Source organism: Strongylocentrotus purpuratus, unplaced genomic scaffold, assembly GCF_000002235.5.
Source record: "Strongylocentrotus purpuratus isolate Spur 01 unplaced genomic scaffold, Spur_5.0 spur5_scaffold_1, whole genome shotgun sequence".
Classification (NCBI taxonomy): Eukaryota; Metazoa; Echinodermata; class Echinoidea; order Camarodonta; family Strongylocentrotidae; genus Strongylocentrotus; species Strongylocentrotus purpuratus.
The window spans coordinates 50,875,732-50,889,532 of NW_022145594.1; the positions used below are offsets into that span (position 1 = coordinate 50,875,732).

The 13,801-nt window shown below is 40.4% G+C and overlaps 2 protein-coding genes across 2 annotated transcripts; both read left to right on the top strand.

Annotated features, from left to right (window-relative positions):
• Positions 1–2,394: 2,394 nt before the first annotated feature.
• On the top strand, positions 2,395–7,410 carry LOC115921206 (uncharacterized protein K02A2.6-like). The gene is made up of 2 exons (XM_030978438.1): positions 2,395–4,626; positions 4,989–7,410. Exons 1-2 carry the CDS (start codon positions 2,785–2,787, stop codon positions 6,288–6,290), a joined length of 3,144 nt encoding a protein of 1,047 aa, XP_030834298.1. The 5' UTR covers positions 2,395–2,784; the 3' UTR covers positions 6,291–7,410.
• On the top strand, positions 6,387–7,214 carry LOC115921438 (uncharacterized protein K02A2.6-like). The gene has a single exon (XM_030978923.1). It carries the CDS (start codon positions 6,387–6,389, stop codon positions 7,212–7,214), a length of 828 nt encoding a protein of 275 aa, XP_030834783.1.
• Positions 7,411–13,801: the final 6,391 nt, after the last annotated feature.

Here is a 13,801-nt window from a genome sequence, read left to right on the forward strand (position 1 = left end):
CACAAAATAACACTCATACCAAAAGGTATGCACGAAAACAAATCCTAACAGAACACATGCAGACAAAGGCCGCACCAGCAGCAAGCTGTGCTCAGGGAAACGGAAAGCAAATAACCAACAATAAGGCGCCAAGCCGAGACAGAACGCCCAGCCAAGCAGCCGGAAAAAAGCCTGCAAACCGGAAGCGGAAGTAGGAAATGCAGGGCCGTACCACAAAATTAATCGCAATTAAAAGGAGGACAGAAACAGATATGCAAGACAAATCAAACCGTGCCAAAAAGAGTAAAATTCTCAAATTTGATACAAGTGACTTATCTGTCTACATGTTCTCTTGGCGTGCGAGAAAAGAAGAGGAAGATTGCAGGCGCGCGGTTGTGCACGCGACCCTGGGAAGGCGATCTATTAGGGTTGGACATGCGCGGATGTGACGTTTTAGTTCTCGGTGGCTGTGTAGTGTAGGAAAACTAGTAAATAATATATACATTGATTTATTGAGGTAAATCAGGTATTTAATTATGCTTAACTGACCTTTATTTCATGCCTAAAATCCCTGACCTTACCGGGGCTATGTCCCTGGACCCCACGCCAATTTATGCTCAACTCGTTTCGCTTGCTACACCCTACCTGATCGTTAATCCTCCACTTTGAAAAACGTTCCGCAGGGCCTGCATGTAACATGGAAGAGTGGTGGTGATGATGCAGATTTTTCTTCTGCCCCCCAAAATGTTTTTGATCATTACGTGAATGCGCTTAAAAGGTGAGCCCCCTGGAATATTTGCCCCCCAAATCCCGAACTGCTTCCGGCTCGCCTGATGACTGGTACCAAGCTAGCCTCACAGACTGACAAAGAAAAGCTCATCAACCAAAGACATGACAGGGATGAAAGGAGAAAATGAGAAGACTGGTAAGAACATCAAACCAAATTCGAAATAATAAAACAAAGCAACGATACAATAAAGACACATTTGTTGATGTTATTTAATCAGTCTACATTTCATTTTATTTATTCTTTCTTCACATTTCTCAAATGTAACATGCATGTACATAATACCAATTTGTGATTACAGCTTAAAGTGATCACCTTAGGTGCAACACTTTTATTTTTCATATGCATTTACTAATCTGTCAGGTTTTCCTATTGCACCTTAAACAAGTACAATAATTTACTTGCTGATGTTACATGTAACTGCCTTTCAAGATACTGTCACAACGAGATGACATTGTATTACAAAATCATTAATAAAGTCATAACTACACAAGAGTAACAAAAGTATGAATTCAATAAAAACAAAAATGTTGTGCACGCGACCCTGGGAAGGCGATCTATTGGGGTGGGACATGCGCGTGGTCGTCAGATGGTAAAACAGTCTATCTCGAAAATCGCTATTCTGAGAAAAATGACTTTGAAGTTTAGAGGTTTGAGATTTTTTAGGAGATGGGTATAATCCATTTTTAGCAATGGGACAAGAAGAAGCATATTAAACACTGATAACTGAAGAATTTTGTGCTTTTGGGGGGTTTTAATTATAAAATAAATGAGATTTTTGTGCAGATAGACTGTTTAACCACAGCACATGAATACACTCCCACTACACATCATAAAATGGTAAAATGGTCTATCCATAAACACTATTGCCATACTATGGTAAAATGGGCTATCTTCTAGTTAGACCATAAACACAATGCAGCCATACTATGTAAAAGATATTACCGACAATGGGCTAACTTAGGTAAACTGGTCTAACTCAAAGATAGACCATTTTACCATCTGACAGCGATGATTAAAAAATCTCAGTAAAGAAGGTTAAAAGGTTTATCTCGTTTTACCTCGTTTTACCTCCGAACGATATTACCGACAATGGGCTAACTCAAAGATAGACCGTTTTACCATCAAATCTAAAGGAAAAATACAAAAAAGTACCAAGATAGCGGAAATTATCTCTAAAAGAAGACATGATGGGATTTTATCATTGGAAAGAGCGCCCTCACATTACCCAGAAAGTGAATTTACCTCAAAAAGTCAAAGTTTCGAGTTAGACCGTTTTACAATCTGACGGCCGCGCGGACGTGACGTTTTAGTTCTCGATGGCTGAGTAGTGTATAGGAAAACTAGCAAATAATAAGTAGATACATTGATTTATTGAGGTAAATCAAGTATTTAATTATGCTTATCTGACCTTTATTTAATGCCTAAAATCCCTGACCTTACCAGGGCTGTGCCCCTGGACCCCACGCCAATTTATGCTCAACTCGTTTCGCTGGCTACACCCTACCTGATCATTAATCCTCCACTTTGAAAAACGTTCCACACACTTTCCGCGCGGCCTGCAAGTAACATGGAAGAGTGGTGGTGATGATGCAGATTTTTATTTTTTTGCATTTTGCTATTGTAATATGTGATCTTATACATTGACTCAATGCTACATGCTATACACACATACACACAGTTAATGTACACTGTGGTGTATGGGCTCTTCTATACACAATATAACCAGTCATGCTGGATTGCAACTTCACTCTGATGTTTCTCTATGTGTCTTCATTTGAGTACTAACCATACAGCTAAACAACCCCACATTATATGGTGGCAGCGATATAGAACCTACTAGACAATATTTGTGAACTTTGCATCATTTTGGAGAGATTTTGGAGGCCATCTTATTGACACACTGTCATTGGATCAACAGGTGCTCCTTTCTACAGTCCCATATGATGGTTTTACTGTAAGTAAAATGTGCATTGACATTTGCATTACTATTGGAGTTTGAGTAGCTGGTATGAACTATGAATGAATCATTTACACCCCGCATGAATTGGGAAGACCCCGACAGAGCCAATGCTGTTAAGATTTTTCATCAGCAGTGTGACTTATACTTCTCAGTCAAGAATGTTGCGATTGGTAAGCAAGTGGATCATGTTCTTTTGTTCACTGGTGCCACGGGTATCAAGCTTTACAACTCGTGGGGTCTGGAAGGTGAAGATAAGAAGAATCCAACTGTTGTTTGGGAGAAGTTCGAGACACAACTGAGGCCAAGGGCAAATTTCCGTGTAGCTAGGCTATACCTTCAGAAATATGTGCAGAAGGAGAGGGAAAGTGCAGATGATTATATCTCGCGCCTGAAGCTGCAGGCATATGACTGTGAATTTCGTGATGACACTGAGCTCCAAGAACGCATCATTGAGCAGTTCATCACAGGCACTAGATATCCTGAGCTCCAGAAAGATCTTCTAGGGAAGAACAAGTCCCTCACTCTTACACAGATGCTTGAGCTGAGTAGAACATTTGAAGCATCGCAGATGCACATGGCTCAACTAGCGCAAGTACAGACACATATTCAGCCTGCATCGATTGATGTAGTTCGTCGGAAGACTAACACTAGTAACAAGTGTCCTAATTGTGGTGGTAATCATGCTCGCAGTCCACGGGAAGCATGTCCGGCTTATGGCACCAAGTGTAACAGCTGTGGAAAGTTGAATCACTGGAGGAGTGTTTGTCGGTCTCCAGCTCCAAGTACACAGTGGTCTGGGAGATCTCCAGCTTCAAGTACCCAGAAGTGGAAGCAGAAAGCTAAATGCGCTACGCCACATCGTGGAGGCAAGCAGGTGCACTCCATCCACAGCACGAACAATATTGAAGCAGCAGCAGCGGTCCCACTACTGAATGACGCAGTGGATGTCCTGTCATTCAATCGAATTATTGTGTCAGGTATCAGTGCTGTAGAGGTGGATGACAGGGACGACCTAACAATAGCGTATGTGGAAGTCAGACGGGATGAGAGAACCATAATGAAACTGCGTTCGAAGGTTGACTCCGGTGCGGAGGGCAACACACTTCCTCTTCGGATGTTTCGTGGGATGTATCCTGGCCATCTCACTAAGGATGGAGTTCCTCACCCTCAATCAGTGCATAATTCAAGTGCACGGTTGTTCGCTTACAACGAAACACCAGTGATGCACTTCGGTTCGGTTCGGCTGCCCTGTCGTTTCAACAACTCAACTTGGCTTTATGCTACATTCTACATCGTTGAGTCCAGGGGTCCAGCGATTATCGGATGTGACACAGGCTTGAAACTGAAGCTGCTTACTCTACACACACGCATCAACGAGATCAAGCATTCAGCACAGATAAGCTCTACTGATGACCTAGTAAGGCAGTATCCAGACCAGTTTGACAAAATTGGCAACTTCCCAGGAGAATATCGTATTGTTCTTGATCCAGACGTTCAGCCTGTTGTCCATGCTCCTAGACGGTGCCCAATCCACCTACGAGATGAACTGAAGCGTGAGTTTGATGACATGGAAGGTAATGGCGTGATCACTAAAGTCATTGAGCCTTCAGCATGGGTCAGCAGCATCGCTGTTTCAAGGAAGTCGAATGGCAAACTCTGTGTCTGCTTGGATCCCAAGGATCTCAACCGAGCTATTCGACGTTGCCATTATCGCACTATCACGACAGATGAGGTGATACACAAGCTATCAGGTGCTCGACACTTCAGCAAACTCGATGCCAAGAACGGTTATTGGTCTATCAAGCTCGACCATGACAGTTCACTTCTGACTACCTTCAACAGTCCCTTTGGACGGTACAGATATCTCAGGATGCCTTTCGGTCTAGCAATGTCTCAGGATGTATTCCAGCAGCGAATGGACGAAATCCTCGAAGGTTGCCCCGGCACAATAGGGATCGCTGACGATATTGTTGTGTTCGGCAAGAGTGAAGCAGAGCACGATCAGAATCTGCACCACCTCATGTCCAAAGCTGTGAAGTACGGTCTGCAGTTCAACAGTGGCAAGTGCAGACCGTACTTCACAGCTTTGGACATGAGGTGGTGCAGATTCTGATCGTGCTCTGCTTCACTCTTGCCGAACACAACAATATCGTCAGCGATCCCTATTGTGCCGGGGCAACCTTCGAGGATTTCGTCCATTCGCTGCTGGAATACATCCTGAGACATTGCTAGACCGAAAGGCATCCTGAGATATCTCAGGATGTATTCCAGCAGCGAATGGACGAAATCCTCGAAGGTTGCCCCGGCACAATAGGGATCGCTGACGATATTGTTGTGTTCGGCAAGAGTGAAGCAGAGCACGATCAGAATCTGCACCACCTCATGTCCAAAGCTGTGAAGTACGGTCTGCAGTTCAACAGTGGCAAGTGCAGCATCAAGGTCAACCAGATTTCCTTCTTCGGTATGATCTACGATGCAGATGGCGTCCATCCGGATCCTCACAAGGTCGAGGCAATCAAGTCAATGTCTCCACCTGAGAACAAGAGCCAGCTTCGTGAGTTCCTTGGTATGATAACCTACCTTAGCCCATTCATACCAAATCTTTCAGCCCAGACTGCAAGCCTACGTGGTCTTTTGAAGCAGGACGCTGAATTCCAATGGACTCCAACGCACCAGTCTGCCTTCAATGATTTACGTGACAAGGTATGTCACGATGCAACTCGGGCGTATTTCGATGTTAACAAGCCTACGGTACTGCAGGTAGATGCTTCTCTGCAGGGCTTGGGAGCGACTCTACTGCAGGATGGAAAGGGTATCGCGTTTGCATCAAAGGCCCTCAGTGATGCAGAGACGAGGTATGCCAACATAGAGCGAGAGCTGCTTGCAGTGGTCTTCGGCTGTGAACGATTCCACATCTTACTGTACGGGAAAAGTTTCATAGTTGAGACGGACCACAAGCCCCTGGAGATGATCCAGCATAAGCACCTGGCAGCGGCTCCACCTAGACTCCAGCGTATGCTCCTTCGTCTACAGCCATACAAGCTGACAATTGTCTACAAGCCTGGTAAGGATGTACCAGTAGCTGACTGCCTATCCAGACGTCCTCTTGGCCCTCCAGAACACATCCACCTTGACCTGCAAATCAACTTTGTACAGTTTGCTCCAGACCGGTTGAGTCAGTTGAAGGAGGAAACAGCCAAGAATGCAGAGTTTGCAGCACTACAGACGGTGATTGTGAAAGGGTGGCCAGAGAAGAGACGTGAGCTACCACGGCAGCTGCAGAGATACTGGGCCTTTCGAGATCAACTTGCAGTTGAGGATGGACTGATCCTGAATGGTGAACGAATCCTTATTCCACACTCCATGAGGGAGTACATACTGAGCAAGCTCCACGAAGGTCATCAAGGTATCGAGAAGACACGACTTCGGGCTAAGGCTTCTGTGTACTGGGAATCAATCAATGACGATATCGAGGTCCTGGTGAAAGGCTGCTCAGTCTGCCAAGAGTACAAGCCCTCGCAGCCCCATGAGACTCTTCTCCAGCACGAGATACCCACATGATCCTGGCAAGTCTTAGGTACAGACTTATTTCACTTTGAAGGGAACAATTATCTCATCATTGCAGATTACTTCTCAAAGTTCCCTTTCATCCGGAAAATGCCTCAAGAGTGTACCAGTGCTGCAGTAGTCAATGCGACCCGTCAGGTGTTCGCAGAACAAGGAGTTCCAGAAAGAATCGTTAGCGACAACGGAAGACATTTTGACTCCTCAACATACAGAGACTTTGCTACACAGTGGGGATTCAGCCATGTTACATCCTCTCCCCACTACCCCAGGTCAAATGGCTTCATTGAGCGAATGATTCAAACTGTCAAGAATACGCTCAAGAAAGCTAAAGTGAGTGGTATCGACCCCAACATGGCTCTACTATGTATCCGTGCCACTCCAATTGACAGCCGCATACCAAGCCCAGCTGAGCTTCTTTACGGGAGGAAGATGAAGGACAACTTACCAACTCGAATCCGCAACAACTCCCCTGGTCGTGATGATGTTAACCATCGTATGCAGCTTCGACAGCAGAGCCAGAAGTATCATCACGACAAATCAGCCCATGACCTAGCACCACTCTCACCTGGGCAGCTTGTGAGAGTCCAAGACCAGACATCACGTCACTGGATAACAGCTACTGTTCGTGAGCAATGCCATGAGCCTAGGTCATATCTCGTCGAGACGCCTAATGGAAGGGTGCTACGCAGAAACCGGCAACACCTTGCTGATATTGAGCCCAGGCGTATCCATCATGATGAGGAGGTAACCAAGACACCCGATCCTCATACACGCGAAGAGATGACGCTTGATCCAACGCCCGGCATCAGAGGTTCTCCTGCCCCAAACCCTGGCCCAAACCCTGTCCCAATCCCCAACCACCAGCAGACCACCCGCAGTGGCCGGGTAATCAAGAAGCCAGAAAAACTGACTTATTGATAGGACTTCATCTTTGGATACTTCAAGTTTGGACATTATGGACTCAGTTTATTTTTCTGTAAGGGGGATGTAATATGTGATCTTATACATTGACTCAATGCTACATGCTATACACACATACACACAGTTAATGTACACTGTGGTGTATGGGCTCTTCTATACACAATATAACCAGTCATGCTGGATTGCAACTTCACTCTGATGTTTCTCTATGTGTCTTCATTTGAGTACTAACCATACAGCTAAACAACCCCACATTATAGCTATAGCGCTTAAAAGGTGAGCCCACTGGAATGTTCCACCCGATCAATCCCAAACTGCTTCCGGCTCGCCTGATGACTGGTACCAAGCTAGCCCCACAGACTGACACAAGAAAAGCACATCAACCAAAGACATGACAGGGATGAAAGGAGAAAATAAGACATGTAAGAACATCAAACCAAATTTGAAATAATAAAACAAAGCAACGATACAATAAAGACACATTTTTGATTTTATTTAATCAGTCTGCATTTCATTTTATTGATATTTTCTTCACATTTCTCAAATGTAACATGAATGTAACTTATAAACATGTACCAATTTGTGATATTGCTCACCTTAGGTGCAACACTTTTATTTTTCATATACATTTACTAGTTATCTGTCAGATTTTCCTATTGCACCTTAAAATGGAGTCACTATCTTTATTCACATTTTCAAAAGAAGTGGTGTTGCATGGCAACAGCTAAGTCTGGATCAGCAATGTCTGCAGATGACATTGATTGATTTGTTTTTATTGTCCAAATAAATGGAAATTCTTTTTTCACATAGTTACAAAGTATATATTAAACATCAAGCATGAATCAATTAAACAAATTACACATTATTCATTAATCACAGAGTAAGTCATATTAGAAATTTAAACTTAACCTTTACAGAATCAACACTAAATGTTAAAGCATTAAACCATACTTTTAAATTTCAACTTCATGATCACATGATCTTATTAATGACTTTATATTTAATTTTAATATTCATACATAGATAAATATTAATTACTATAAAATCATATTTTTAATTGAAGTACAATTTAGGAGTCATAAACAAGTACAATAAATTACTTGCTGATGTTACATGTAACTGTATAAATTCACTGACAACCTCCCCCCCCCAAAAAAATTTTTTTTTTTAAAAATCAGCTTTTCACAAGTGAGTCTTCTGCTCATGCGCATAGTTAAGATTATGTACATGAATATGTGCGAGGTTCATAATACCGTAGTATACAAAGTTGAACAGTGATACCTCAGTCACACCAACAAGACCAACACCAGACCAAACATGAATTTCCAGTACGGCGAATGGCCAAGAATGAGTCGGTTTGGGGTTGGTTTGGAGACCGGTCTGACTGAGGTATTAATCCCCATGTTCCGACAATAACATAGCTTTAGTACCGTCTAAAAGCCTGGGAAATAATAACAAATACGATTATAATGTGTAGGTCATGAAGATGTTTATGAACAGGTAGGTTTCTGGCACCAGCTAGAGCATCGATCAGTCTAAGGCTTGCACAGTCTCTAATAATTGCAGCATTTTTAGAATATAGTAACTCCAAGGCTTAAATGGCTTCTTGTACGTGGCTCATGTCTGCTATGGAGTGGTCCTCCAATATAATTTTGGTTTTACTTAGGCTGTCATTATGACCCAAGTGCATTTGTTTAGGGCTGATGCAATCTTGATTAAAAAGAGATCATTGCAGTTTGTAGTATCAATACTGTTGGCTATTATCTGCTATGTCAGTGGTGCATATATCCGCCACATAGTGGTACCCTTTTTGCTACGGAGTGGTACATATATCCGCCACGTAGTGGGGCCCATTTCTCCTGTTCGTTAGTGCTGACTTTTGCATTAGTGCTGACAGTATCTGCTATGTCAGTGGTGCTTATATCCACAACATGTTCCGACAATAACATAGCTTTAGTACCGTCTAAAAGCCTGGGAAATAATAACAAATACGATTATAATGTGTAGGTCATGAAGATGTTTATGAACAGGTAGGTTTCTGGCACCAGCTAGAGCATCGATCAGTCTAAGGCTTGCACAGTCTCTAATAATTGCAGCATTTTTAGAATATAGTAACTCCAAGGCTTAAATGGCTTCTTGTACGTGGCTCATGTCTGCTATGGAGTGGTCCTCCAATATAATTTTGGTTTTACTTAGGCTGTCATTATGACCCAAGTGCATTTGTTTAGGGCTGATGCAATCTTGATTAAAAAGAGATCATTGCAGTTTGTAGTATCAATACTGTTGGCTATTATCTGCTATGTCAGTGGTGCATATATCCGCCACATAGTGGTACCCTTTTTGCTACGGAGTGGTACATATATCCGCCACGTAGTGGGGCCCATTTCTCCTGTTCGTTAGTGCTGACTTTTGCATTAGTGCTGACTTTTGCATTAGTGCTGACAGTATCTGCTATGTCAGTGGTGCTTATATCCACAACATAGTGAGACCCATATTTGCAATGCAGTCAATTTCGTCAGCCATTTAGGTTTGCATCTATCTGCTACGTAGTGGTGCATATATCTGCCACATAGTGGTACCCTTTTTGCTACGGAGTGGTACATATATCCGCCACGTAGTGGGGCCCATTTCTCCTGTTCAATAGTGCTGACTTTTGCCATACAATTTTAGCCCCATTCTTTTTCCAATGAAGTGGTGCTGACATCCGCCATTTTGTGAAGCCATTTATTGCAGCCAAACCTGTGTTGCCTAAAATATTTGCCAAGCAGCAAGGCTCATACCTCGGCATTTTTAGAGTTTGTGTGTGTGCATATATCATATGGACTGTACAGCTCGGACATTGATGCTTGGAAGTTTGAACACTCGACCTGTTGTTTAAAGTCAATTAAATGGCCTACCAGACAATCCCGGCCCCCCCCCCCCAAAAAAAAAAAAAATATAAAAAAAAATAAAAAAATAAATAAATAAATAAATAAATAAATAAATAAATAAATAAAATAAAATAAAATTGTTTCATGTGAACAAGCATGCCAGATAACATTTTTCACACATCTAGTCTTGCTTTCCTCTCCTCAGGCTCATACACTGGTAATTCATTGACTATTGCCTTGGAACATAGGGCTGTAACATGTCTGCTGACAACTCCCATCTTAATAACCTCAGATGATAAAGGAGGCTGGCACAACCTACTTAAAGTAGGATGATCTACCCTTCATTATATGATGCAGCCTCCTGAAGGCTCTCACATAATTTAAGTTAAATGTCATGGTTTTACATCAAGTATCAAGTATACAAAGAAGTCTTATTCACAGATAAGCTTCGTATGAATATAAATGTATTACAATAAACTCTCATCAATATAGTTGTATACTCTTTTATACAGGGGTTTCAACTGTCATGCAGTACGTGTGGAAAATGGCACATAGACACAACATATTCGACCATTAGGAACTTAGCGTGGAAGAATACAAAGAAGTCTTATTCACAGATAAGCTTGTTGTATAAGATATAAGTGTATTACCATAAACTCTCATCAAAATAGTTGTACTCTTTTATACAGGGGTTCCAACTGCCATGCAGTACTGTGGAAAATGGCTCATAGACACAACTTATTCGACCATTAGGAACTTAGCGTGGAAGATATACAAAGAAGTCTTATTCACAGATAAGCTTGTTGTATAAAATATAAGTGTATTACAATAAACTCTCATCGAAATAGTTGTACTCTAGTATACAGGGGTTCCAACTGCCATAGAGTACTGTGGAAAATGGCACATAGACACAACTTATTCAACCATTAGGAACTTAGCGTGGAAGATAAACAAAGAAGTCTTATTCACAAATAAGCTTGTTGTATAAAACATAAGTGTACCGGTATTACAATAAACTCTCATCAAAATAGTTGTACTCTTTTATACAGGGGTTCCAACTGCCATGCAGTACTGTGGAAAATGGCTCATAGACACAACTTATTCGACCATAAGGAACTTAGCGTGGAAGATATACAAAGAAGTCTTATTCACAAATAAGCTTGTTGTATAAAATATAAGTGTACATTACAATAAACTCTCATCAAAATAGTTGTACTCTTTTATACAGGGGTTCCAACTGTCATGCAGTACTGTGGACAATGGCACATATACACAACTTATTCGACCATAAGGAACTTAGCGTGGAAGATATACAAAGAAGTCTTATTCACAAATAAGCTTGTTGTATAAAATATAAGTGTACCGGTATTACAATAAACTCTCATCAAAATAGTTGTACTCTTTTATACAGGGGTTCCAACTGTCATGCAGTACTGTGGACAATGGCACATATACACAACTTATTCAACTATTAGGAACTTAGCGTGGAAGATAAACAAAGAAGTCTTATTCACAAATAAGCTTGTTGTATAAAACATAAGTGTACCGGTAATACAATAAACTCTTATCAAAATAGTTGTACTCTTTTATACAGGGGTTCCAACTGCCATGCAGTACTGTGGAAAATGGCACATAGACACAACTTATTCGACCATTAGGGTCAGGGACTTAGCGTGGAAGATATACAAAGAAGTCTTATTCACAGATAAGCTTGTATGAAATATAAATGTATTACAATAAACTCTCATATCAAAATATGAAATGAACATGGGAGGTACACAAGGAAGCTTAAAAAATGTATCATTTTAAATTACAGTGCATAAGTATAAGCCCTATACCCGATATGATTGATGAGTGTGTATGTATATTGTATAAGGGGATGTGTATGGATGTATAAGTATATATATGTGTTGTATGCATGTGTATAATTATGTAAACATACATGTATGTATAGGCCTATGTTGTATAAATGCATGAACTTGTAACGAAGTATATGCAGTCAAATATTTCAACATATAAATTGTATTGTACAGATGTTAAATATGTTTGTCAAATTGAATAGTAGAAAATAAATGTTCATTTGAATTGAATTGAATTGACAGTAGGCATATCATCAGATAGGTTTGTCATATGAAATATGTTTATGATATATAAATATATGAATGTATAGAAAATAAACTCTCTCCATAATACATATCCCTGTGTGGGAAAATAACACTCTCATGAAAATATGAAATGAACATTGTAGGTACACAAGGAGGCATATCGTCAGATAAGCTTGTCATATGAAATATGTATATGATATGTAAATATATGAATATATAGAAAATAAACTCTCTCCATAATACATATCCCTGTGTGGGAAAATAACACATGGCCATATATAATCTGACCAATATGACATAAGAACGTCACGTAATATGTAATTATAAAAAAGAACATCTCACTTTTCTTTACATCACAGAGTTGTACATGGTTTCCCGTTGTGGAAAGTAGGTAACACACAAGCACAGACCATTCAACGCACTGAATATACAACGTATACAAATGAGGCAGATCAAGCGCCACATATAAAATGTAAAGGGGCATATCCACAATAAAGGTACATTAACATACAATGATCGAGTCCACAAAAGAAATGAAGATTCTAGCCTCCCCTTGATAGCTCTAACACCAAGAGCTAAATATATAAACAGAACAAAAAATTACAGAGAACAAGAATGAGTATCATACATTGCAAGAATTGACCGGTAATACAACAAAGAGAGATAACTGTGGCAAAAATTTGGGACCCTGTACTTCACTGATATACAATGTCAAAATTGCTCGATACAACAAAAAATATGTATACGGAACTCACAACAACAAAAAACCAGGAGCCGAAGCTACTTGATCCTAGGGCTTACAGCCCCTATGGAAACAAGCTAGGGTGTCATCCCTTAACGGGAGCCTGGCCGGCTAAAAATCTTCATTTTGGTCCCACAAAATCAATATCTTGTTATATAATTCCAATCAAATGTTGGTTACAAGAAAAATAGAAAAATACAACAAACAATTCACAGATTTAAGTTGTACAAAAGTTAATCTCGTGAATTAATGTCCTTATTTGTGGATATGCCCAAAAATACAACAATAAATTCTCTTTTTTTCAATATAACATATAGAGTTGTACTCTTCAACAAAAAAATCACACACAGGGTTCCCAGCTGCCCTGCTGTATATGTATATATCATCATTGTGTACCCCGCAGAAGGGTGCTAACTCAACTTTGGTCCAAGTTTTTTTTTTTTTAGTTAATAATTTAAAGGATAAACAAACGATGTGGAGATGTTACAAGCAGTAATTATAATTGAGAAATCTAGACATGTACAAAAAGCCAAAAGGTGTTAAAGAAAATGTTAATTTTTCATCTCTCTATAGTTTTTATTATTAAAAGGATAAACAAATGATGCAGAGATATTATGAGCTGATGAGCTGTTATTACCATTTAGAAAAAATGAGAAAATAAGATAATTTTACAGAAGATGGAAGGGTGCTAACAAAATATGGTATTCTTTTCAGTTTCTTAAATAGTCTTTTATCAAAAGGATAAACAAATGATGTATATAAAAATTGCATTGGCTGGGGATAATGATAAAATGTAGTTTTTGAAGCTTCTGCCAACCTTGAATTTTGTTGCGCAGGCAAAATTCAATGTTGGTAGAAGCTTCAAAA

Excerpts from the sequence above, each read along its gene's own strand:
- LOC115921206 (XM_030978438.1), top strand. The coding sequence starts at position 2,785 with ATGAATGAATCATTTACACCCCGCATGAATTGGGAAGACCCCGACAGA. Across the intron at positions 4,627-4,988 it reads TCGGTCTAGCAATGTCTCAG|GATGTATTCCAGCAGCGAAT; the intron begins GATGTATTCCAG and ends GAGATATCTCAG.
- LOC115921438 (XM_030978923.1), top strand. The coding sequence starts at position 6,387 with ATGCCTCAAGAGTGTACCAGTGCTGCAGTAGTCAATGCGACCCGTCAG.